At 44.3% G+C, this 11,221-nt stretch overlaps 1 protein-coding gene across 2 annotated transcripts in view; it reads right to left on the minus strand.

Moving 5' to 3' along the window:
* Positions 1-11,221, minus strand: part of LOC124281868 (unconventional myosin-XVI-like) — a 186,430-nt gene that overhangs the window by 158,085 nt on the left and 17,124 nt on the right. For both annotated transcript variants that reach the window (XM_046717894.1, XM_046717886.1), the window contains exon 3: positions 8,174-8,244. In XM_046717894.1, the coding sequence (XP_046573850.1) occupies positions 8,174-8,244 (71 nt within the window). The remainder of the gene's footprint in view (positions 1-8,173; positions 8,245-11,221) is intronic.

Here is an 11,221-nt window from a genome sequence, read left to right on the forward strand (position 1 = left end):
ACACATTGACTGCCTACCACGAATATACTTGTTGAGGCCAAAATGATCAAGTATTTTATGAGCGCTTTATGTAATTCTCAACAGACCAAGGGAGGTCACTCTAATTCAGTTGTGAATGTAGTGTGGCAGAGTAGAATGTTGAAGGGCAACGTGTGGAGAGATGACACAAAATGATATGAAAAGACTTTCATTTTTCAACAGATACATGTATTTTATTTCTCGTTTTGATAAGCAGCTGTTGCAAACAATATATTTGCCTTTTTTCTGTTGGAGTCATTCGTCCTTTTTGACTGTCATCTTCAAAAGTAGTGTGTTTGAACTGCGCAAATTGTCAAGCCTATGTTATAGGATTATAGGATTATTCAGAACAAGAATGTAAATCCGAAAGGGAATGATTGAAGAAATAAACATAGGGGTGAATTGACTTCACATGCGGTCCATGAATGCAATCTATACATTCGTCTTATCAAATGTAACAGAAATTAATACTACGAGTTATCGTAGCTACATCAGAGGGATTTTAAAAGAAATTTCACATGTTGGCAAAATAAGCCACAAGAAGCAATTGTCTCCTGGAGGTAACAAATGTTCTTGCATGCCCCCAACCTTTTGTCCTCCCCAGTTGAAGGCAGTAGGGATGTACCGGGCAGTTTGTAGGGAACCCGTGCAGCCCATACCCTCCCAGTTGAAGGCAGTAGGGATGTACCGGGCAGTTTGTAGGGAACCCGTGCAGCCCATACCCTCCCCAGTTGAAGGCAGTAGGGATGTACCGGGCAGCCCATACCCTCCCCAGTTGAAGGCAGTAGGGATGTACCGGGCAGCCCATACCCTCCCCAGTTGAAGGCAGTAAGGATGTACTGGGCAGTCCATACCCTCCCCAGTTGAAGGCAGTAGGGATGTACCGGGCAGCCCATACCCTCCCCAGTTGAAGGCAGTAGGGATGTACCGGGCAGTTTGTAGGGAGCCCGTGCAGCCCATACCCTCCCCAGTTGAAGGCAGTAGGGATGTACCGGGCAGTTTGTAGGGAGCCCATGCAGCCCATACCCTCCCCAGTTGAAGGCAGTAGGGATGTACCGGGCAGTTTGTAGGGAACCCGTGCAGCCCATACCCTCCATAGTTGAAGGCAGTAAGGATGTACTGGGCAGTTTGTAGGGAACCCGTGCAGCCCAGTTGAAGGCAGTAAGGATGTACTGGGCAGTTTGTAGGGAGCCTGTGCAGCCCAGTTGAAGGCAGTAAGGATGTACTGGGCAGTTTGTAGGGAGCCCGTGCAGCCCATACCCTCCCCAGTTGAAGGCAGTAGGGATGTACCGGGCAGTTTGTAGGGAGCCCGTGCAGCCCATACCCTCCCCAGTTGAAGGCAGTAGGGATGTACCGGGCAGTTTGTAGGGAGCCCGTGCAGCCCATACCCTCCCCAGTTGAAGGCAGTAGGGATGTACCGGGCAGTTTGTAGGGAACCCGTGCAGCCCATACCCTCCCCAGTTGAAGGCAGTAAGGATGTACCGGGCAGTTTGTAGGGAACCCGTGCAGCCCAGTTGAAGGCAGTAAGGATGTACTGGGCAGTTTGTAGGGAGCCCGTGCAGCCCAGTTGAAGGCAGTAAGGATGTACTGGGCAGTTTGTAGGGAGCCCGTGCAGCCCATACCCTCCCCAGTTGAAGGCAGTAAGGATGTACTGGGCAGTTTGTAGGGAGCCGTGCAGCCCATACCCTCCCAGTTGAAGGCAGTAGGGATGTACCGGGCAGTTTGTAGGGAGCCCGTGCAGCCCATACCCTCCCCAGTTGAAGGCAGTATGGATGTACTGGGCAGTTTGTAGGGAACCCGTGCAGCCCAGTTGAAGGCAGTAAGGATGTACTGGGCAGTTTGTAGGGAGCCCGTGCAGCCCATACCCTCCCCAGTTGAAGGCAGTAAGGATGTACTGGGCAGTTTGTAGGGAGCCCGTGCAGCCCATACCCTCCCCAGTTGAAGGCAGTAAGGATGTACCGGGCAGTTTGTAGGGAGCCCGTGCAGCCCAGTTGAAGGCAGTAAGGATGTACCGGGCAGTTTGTAGGGAACCCGTGCAGCCCAGTTGAAGGCAGTAAGGATGTACCGGGCAGTTTGTAGGGAACCCGTGCAGCCCAGTTGAAGGCAGTAAGGATGTACGGGCAGTTTGTAGGGAACCCGTGCAGCCCAGTTGAAGGCAGTAAGGATGTACTGGGCAGTTTGTAGGGAGCCCGTGCAGCCCAGTTGAAGGCAGTAAGGATGTACTGGGCAGTTTGTAGGGAGCCCGTGCAGCCCATACCCTCCCCAGTTGAAGGCAGTAAGGATGTACTGGGCAGTTTGTAGGGAGCCCGTGCAGCCCATACCCTCCCCAGTTGAAGGCAGTAGGGATGTACCGGGCAGTTTGTAGGGAGCCCGTGCAGCCCATACCCTCCCCAGTTGAAGGCAGTATGGATGTACTGGGCAGTTTGTAGGGAACCCGTGCAGCCCAGTTGAAGGCAGTAAGGATGTACTGGGCAGTTTGTAGGAGCCCGTGCAGCCCATACCCTCCCAGTTGAAGGCAGTAAGGATGTACTGGGCAGTTTGTAGGGAGCCCGTGCAGCCCAGCCCAGTTGAAGGCAGTAAGGATGTACCGGGCAGTTTGTAGGGAACCCGTGCAGCCCAGTTGAAGGCAGTAAGGATGTACCGGGCAGTTTGTAGGGAACCTGTGCAGCCCAGTTGAAGGCAGTAAGGATGTACCGGGCAGTTTGTAGGGAACCCGTGCAGCCCAGTTGAAGGCAGTAAGGATGCACTGGGCAGTTTGTAGGGAACCCGTGCAGCCCATACATCTCTTGGGTCACATCCCTCAGTTAAAACATGGGAATGTGCTGGAAGACACCCACTGGAATGTTGACATGATTTGTTCATTGGAGACCATCTTCCATGAAGCTAGGGAAGATGCAGGGGCTATCATATGGCTGGAGCGAGACATCAGTAGGTGGCTGAACATCTCCCATGGCTAGCTAAATGCTTTACTTGATCCAATTGCTGCTATTTCACTTTTGGATAGGTATTTTTAGATATCCTCTACTTCAAATGAACGTAACATGCTGTTAATAACTGCGTCTTCCCCAATATGAATTCTTTGCTTAGTGAGGACTGACGCAAGTGCCAAGTGATAGCCTTCAATAGTTCCATGCAGAAGATGGGTATAGTAATAGTGAGGACTGACGCAAGTGCCAAGTGATAGCCTTCAATAGTTCCATGCAGAAGATGGGTATAGTAATAGTGAGGACTGACGCAAGTGCCAAGTGATAGCCTTCAATAGTTCCATGCAGAAGATGGGTATAGTAATAGACCCATTGGCAGTTCCCGTTCTGATTCTCCACTGCTGGAATCAACCCCACTTGTAGTCATAGGGGGCAGATGTTGAAGGTCTAACAAGATGGAGATGGAGATGGCAATACCGTGGCTGTCAATATCGTGAATAAATATTTGTGAGAGTCCAGATGGGTAAGTATGATTGCATCCTGCAGATCCATGGAGATCATAGAGTCCCCCATCATCATGATAGGTACATGAGGATATGCATTCTGCAGATCCAGGGAGATCATAGAGTCCCCATCATCATGATAGGTACATGAGGATATGCATTCTGCAGATCCAGGGAGATCATAGAGTCCCCCATCATCATGATAGGTACATGAGGATATGCATTCTGCAGATCCAGGGAGATCATAGAGTCCCCCATCATCATGATAGGTACATGAGGATATGCATTCTGCAGATCCAGGGAGATCATAGAGTCCCCCATCATCATGATAGGTACATGAGGATATGCATTCTGCAGATCCAGGGAGATCATAGAGTCCCCATCATCATGATAGGTACATGAGGATATGCATTCTGCAGATCCAGGGAGATCATAGAGTCCCCATCATCATGATAGGTACATGAGGATATGCATTCTGCAGATCCAGGGAGATCATAGAGTCCCCATCATCATGATAGGTACATGAGGATATGCATTCTGCAGATCCAGGGAGATCATAGAGTCCCCATCATCATGATAGGTACATGAGGATATGCATTCTGCAGATCCAGGGAGATCATAGAGTCCCCATCATCATGATAGGTACATGAGGATATGCATTCTGCAGATCAGGGGAGATCATAGAGTCCCCATCATCATGATAGGTACATGAGGATATGCATTCTGCAGATCCAGGAGATCATAGAGTCCCCATCATCATGATAGGTACATGAGGATATGCATTCTGCAGATCCATGGAGATCATAGAGTCCCCATCATCATGATAGGTACATGAGGATATGCATCCTGCAGATCCAGGGAGATCATAGAGTCCCCATCATCATGATAGGTACATGAGGATATGCATTCTGCAGATCCAGGGAGATCATAGAGTCCCCATCATCATGATAGGTACATGAGGATATGCATTCTGCAGATCCAGGAGATCATAGAGTCCCCATCATCATGATAGGTACATGAGGATATGCATTCTGCAGATCCAGGGAGATCATAGTGTCCCCATCATCATGATAGGTACATGAGGATATGCATTCTGCAGATTCTGCAGATCCAGGAGATCATAGAGTCCCCATCATCATGATAGGTACATGAGGATATGCATTCTGCAGATCCAGGGGAGATCATAGAGTCCCCGATCATCATGATAGGTACATGAGGATATGCATTCTGCAGATCCATGGAGATCATAGAGTCCCCCATCATCATGATAGGTACATGAGGATATGCATTCTGCAGATCCAGGGAGATCATAGAGTCCCCCATCATCATGATAGGTACATGAGGATATGCATCCTGCGGATCCATGGAGATCATAGAGTCCCCCATCATCATGATAGGTACATGAGGATATGCATTCTGCAGATCCATGGAGATCATAGAGTCCCCCATCATCATGATAGGTACATGAGGATATGCATCCTGCAGATCCAGGGAGATCATAGAGTCCCCCATCATCATGATAGGTACATGAGGATATGCATTCTGCAGATCCATGGAGATCATAGAGTCCCCTATTTATATACTGAACCGCAAATGAAACGTGACTTTTCAAAACCAAATGCAAAATTTTGTTACAAGGTGGTGTTTTTATTATGATTGAACCGTTTTGGTAACATGTTTTTCAATCCAAATTGACAGTTATTACCAACATTAGTGTGTTTTCTGATGAAAAAGCATATCGACTAAACGTATCTTAAAAGACAGACGTGGTAAAAGGTTCCATATGACATTCGTGAAAATGAAAATGCACATGCAGATCGTGACAATCCTACCAATGAAACTCGCCAGAAATCATTCTTGTGTTGACACAATTGCCACACCACGACTTACGAGAGATGAGAGGAACCAAGCCTTTGGATGATTGCAAGTTGACCTGACTGCACGGAGGGTAGCCAATCATTTTAATGTTCATGTTAGGACAATCTACTGACTGCAGGAACGATATCAGGCTTCTAACAGCATCAATGACCGCTCGCAGTGGACGACCTGCAGTTACATCACAACGTCAAGACCCACAGATTGTGCGCAGCCATCTGCAGGATCGCTTCACCTGAACCACGGAAACAATGCATCGATGTTTGCGTGAAAGAAACCTCTGCTGTCACAGACCATCTCATGGTCCTGTCCTCACCGCTCGTTACCGCCCAAACCGACTGTAACGAGCAACTCAGCATCGAAATTGATGTTATCAACAATGGAGAACTGTGCTTTTTTCTGATGAAAGCCGATCTTGTGTTTCGACAGCCCATGGCAGAGTGAGAATATGGCAAAGGCATGGGGAATAGTTTTCCAGTGCATGTAATCTTGAAAGTCTCGTGGGGTGGTCCAAGCATCATGGTGTGGGGAGAAATCAGTCTGAACCAGAGAGTTGGCCCCATGGTGTTCCAGAATCATGGTCCAGGATGAAGAAATGGCGTGACAGCTAGTCGCTATACTGACCAAGTCATAAGACCCTACATTGTACTACGTTTTGAACGTCACAGAAATCATATCTTCCAGCAAGACGTGCCCACACTGCCAGAGCAACACAGGACTTCCTAAGACAACATGGCATCCAAACCCTGCAATGGCCTGCACCCAGTTCGGATTTAAGTCCAATAGAACACCTTTGGGATGAGATTCAAAGAAGACTGAATGACCTCCAACCAAGGCCGACAACTCTGGCTGGACTCAATCAGGCATTTCGCAGAGATCTCCAGTGCCTATGGCCTTCATCAACCGACTAATTCATTCCATGTACAGACGACGCAACACCGTCCTCGATGCCCATAGAGGCCAACACGATACTGACTTTCGAGTATCTTAGTGGTACAATTTTTGGTGAATTTATTTGCGTGAACTCTAAATGTGATTCCCGAAAATGTGTTAACCATAATTGTCAAGTTTGAATGCAGTCCTCCGTTTTGATTGTTAATTAGAGAGAATTAAAGTGTGTGGTTTAAGAAACCTCTATAGGTGTGCGTTTCTTTTGCGGTTCAGTATAGGTACGTGGAAATATGCATCCTGCAGATCCATGGAGATTGTTTCATCTTCATTAAGTTTGGATGGCTTGTGAACACAAAGATCACACATGGATTGAACATCATCAATTTATTTGACCGGTAGCCATGTTGTGTACATCAGTGACGTTTTTTTTACACAAAAGTTGTACAGGCACCCAAAGAAGGAATCAGATTAAGGATGTATATAAAAGTTGGAATGGTTATGACTAAATCGGAATATGATTCTTAAGTACCATACATTACAGAGATCATAGAATCCCCTATGGATAGGTACATGAAGATATGCATCCTGCAGATCCATGGAGATCATAGAATCCCCTATGGATATGTACATGAAGATATGCATCCTGCAGATCCATGGAGACCATAGAATCCCCTATGGATATGTACATGAAGATATGCATCCTGCAGATCCATGAAGATCATAGCATCCCCTATGGATATGTATCCTGCATGATCCTGCAGATCCATGGAGATCATAGAATCCCCTATGGATATGTACATGAAGATATGCATCCTGCAGATCCATGGAGATCATAGAATCCCCTATGGATATGTACATGAAGATATGCATCCTGCAGATCCATGGAGATCATAGAATCCCCTATGGATAGGTACATGAAGATATGCATCCTGCAGATCCATGGAGATCATAGAATCCCCTATGGATATGTACATGAAGATATGCATCCTGCAGATCCATGGAGATCATAGAATCCCCTATGGATATGTACATGGAGATATGCATCCTGCAGATCCATGAAGATCATAGAATCCCGTATGGATATGTACATGAAGATATGCATCCTGCAGATCCATGGAGATCATAGAATCCCCTATGGATATGTACATGAAGATATGCATCCTGCAGATCCATGGAGATCATAGAATCCCCTATGGATATGTACATGAAGATATGCATCCTGCAGATCCATGGAGATCATAGAATCCCCTATGGATATGTACGTGAGGATATGGAAAGCCTTCTTCTGTGGTATTCTTTGGCTCAGAGATGGTGAGTGTAAGCAGATCAGAATGGACAGGGGAGACATCATGCTACCTCGGGACTAAGTGGATGTCGGACGATCTCTCGAAATCGTCTGTGATTATGGCAGGAATGGGGATGCGAAGTGAATGTCAGACGATCTCTCAAAATCGGGAGAAATCTTTGTCTGCATTGGGAGACAAAGGAAAACTATCACGTGGACACTCACTGCATGAGGAGACAAAAGTTTAGAGCAAATCAACCAATTTTTAGCAATCAAGCTGAAATATATTTGCGGCCTTTAGATATAAACATCTTAAATAGAAAAAGAAATGATGAACCTGAGAATTTTTTTGAAAACTTTAACACAGAACAAGTACACAAAAAACACTGTGAAAACAACTTGTTGAGATAGCACAAGGGGAAGACAGCTCAAGCTGATCCATGTTAAAATGTTTATTCAAGTTAAACCTGTGGATCAGAAACAAGTGACGGTGGGATTCTTTAGTAATCATAAGATTTTCTGCTATTTTGGAATCAGATGATGTCTCTGGAAATGCAGAAAGGTTTAAAGTTCTTCCTCTTTAATCTGAAGTTTTGACATAATAAACGTGATGTGAAATCCTTGTCTTGAGTTCATGTTACTGTAGCAATCTGCTTGTGGTTAAACTGGCTTCCTACCTTGTGTAGAAGTGTTGTGTTGTTGGCAGTAGTGAAGTTAACATCAGCCCCGCCCTTCACAAGGTCACCCACTGGAAGGAGAGGTCACAAAATATTCTTGACAAATACCCACCTGGTATGTGAAGCCATTGAAATCTATTACTTTGATGAAAATAATTATTTCCCTTTAAATTGAAAAGGAGTTCCAGTGAGACAAGCTCATCGTATGCAGAAAACAGTTATTAAAACATGGTGTACACTAGCAATGCTGATTTCAAGGGTTAGTGACAATCTTATCAGCAATCCAAACCAGCACAAGAGAGGGGAACACGTGCCACATCCACGAATCACACATCTACAGTTTGATAGATACGGATGCTGCTCTAGAAATACCACATCTACAGTTTGATAGTTGATGCAGCTCTAGAAATACCACATCTACAGATGGATAGTTGATGCAGCTCTAGAAATACCACATCTACAGTTTGATAGTTGATGCAGCTCTAGAAATACCACATCTACAGTTTGATAGTTGATGCAGCTCTAGAAATACAACATCTACAGTTTGATAGTTGATGCAGCTCTAGAAATACCACATCTACAGTTTGATAGTTGATGCAGCTCCAGAAATACCACATCTACAGTTTGATAGTTGATGTTGCTCTAAAAATACCAGATCTACATGGAAACCGAGAAAAACAAAATTGACAAAAATCTGTAAATAGCAAAAGGCACCACTTCAAGATCTGGCTAACATATCTGCCAAGTTCTGTTGAAAGATATTGAACGGTTTTCAAGTTGTGCTCTGGAAACGAACCCAACCCTTTCTTTTCGAGATTAAGTCCAAATCGTTTCCATGGAAACCGAGAAAATAATAAATCAGAAAAATCTGTAAATAGCAAAATGCACCACCTTAGGTTCTGTTTGTTGAAAAATATCAAATGTTTTTTAAGTTATGCTCCAGAAATAAAATGATTATGGATGGACAGACAGACGAGGTGTCGACTATATCTCCACACATTACATGCCAGGGGGATAATAAAGGTTCATGTCAGTCAGTGTGCGAAATAGTTTCCATATTTTGCTAGCCAGTCAGGTTGGCTATGCCTGAAAGATACTAGCCCACAAAATAATTAACTAGCCCGAAATTTGAATGTAGAAACTAAGCAAAAGATTTTAAAACTAGATGAGAGTAAGATATTGTTGGCATGACACAGGTTTCATCATGAAGCTGCTAATATGATGTGCATTATTATCAGGCCATATTCTTGCTTGTTTATTACAACTTAACAAGTTGGAGAGAGTGATATATTTACAAAATGGCCCAATGAAAATTCACTACTGGAGATGTACTGGTCCAATTGGATTTTCGGAGCACCTTTAGAATACAGCACCACAACTTTTCGTGAGAATGATCGATGCGGTAGGTCACGTGTCATTAGGACAAGCAACCAGTTTGTGAGAACCCGTCGGACGCGAACTCGCAACGTTCGGATTGTTACCTCAACAGCTAACGGACTGAGCTACGTCCACTCTGTTACACAATGTGCAAATTTATCAAGTCATTCCTGTGACGTCATGAAATGAAAGGATAACGTCGAATAGGTCACAGACAATTACGAAAGTTACAGGTAGACTTAGTGTTTCGTGATCTTAATCTACAGACAATTGCCGAAAGGACCCGATGCCATTTAGCACCAATTCCGTAATCTACAAGATACCGTGTGGCGTTGGAATGAGCCGATATGGCTCAAACTGAAAAGGGTTGTTGACATCAGGCATCAGATGTCGATTTCACGGAGCATGCATGAATGACGTGCTGTTATAAAAATAGGGTGATTTTGTGATAGAAAAGTGATGTAGGGAACACTGTAAGGATAATGTGGATCGCGCTAAGGAACGAGGGAGACATATGCATGTCTAGTGATGGCACGAGAGTGAGTTACCCTTCGAATCATTACAGAACAAATGTTGCGTGTGAAAGAGGCTTGAGTGCAAATTCCAGGCCAATTTCCATTTGCCCAAAATTTCTACATCAAACCATTTCATAGTGTACTTTCGACGTTTTTGGTTTCCCTTTTATTTTATTAAAATGCAAAAGGAAAAACAGCAAATGCTACTCACGTATTACACTGGACATGTACCTACTTTACTGGATTAGGTCTCTAATCCTAACCCTAAATTTAAAAAATACAAAATACAACAATACACAAAATATAACATCTCAGTCCCCCGTAATGCAAATAAATTTTAGCGTATTAGTGAAAAAAGTAAAATATTTCAAACTGGTGCTTGCGAAAATTTGAGCATCCGCCGGTATACAACTACTGGAAACTCTCAACATCGTTGGGCTTATGCAGTGACAAATCTAGTAGAGATAAAACATCAGTGAGCGGAGCTTATTCGCACTCGCTGAGCTGGACAACCGTGTTCCAAGGGCATTGTTTCGAGAACGTGCTTTCGAACAAAATCACTTGTAATTACGTAAAAGGGTTACATAGTTTTAAAGTTTGTGGTGCTGTATTCTAAAATAGGCCGGATTTTCACTAGCCACAGGCTAGCGGGCCACTGGCTATTTCTCACACTGATGTCAGTGTACATGACACTTCAGCATAAAACATATCATGTATTTATGAAATTCGAGTATTTGAAATTACGAGAGAATTCTTGCAGAGGGTTGATTTGTCTCTTAACATTTTAATCAATTGTTAAAGTTATTGGAATAAATCCAATACGGTATAGTACGAAATGTTTACACACGATATTTTTGTGAGTACACGTCAACAAACGTTTTTGCGTCATGATATTTTTGCGATTTGCCTAATTCTCAAAAATAGATCGCAACTGAAAGTTCAACCTAATGTAAATCCAATCACATATTAAAGGCTGCCGCTAATCTTGAACTGAGCTCAGTAGAGTACTTCCGTGTGTATGCAGTCAGTGGTGCTTTCCTATAACCAACACATGCTGCACAGGCCAGATAAACTTAAAACAATTCAAAGGGATTTTATTAATTGCAATGCCTCTATTAAATGGTTGAGAATGACATCACCAAAGCTATTGATCTCC

Source organism: Haliotis rubra, unplaced genomic scaffold (genome assembly GCF_003918875.1).
Source record: "Haliotis rubra isolate DU_JTF1 unplaced genomic scaffold, ASM391887v1 Scf1082, whole genome shotgun sequence".
NCBI classification, from domain to species: domain Eukaryota; kingdom Metazoa; phylum Mollusca; class Gastropoda; order Lepetellida; family Haliotidae; genus Haliotis; species Haliotis rubra.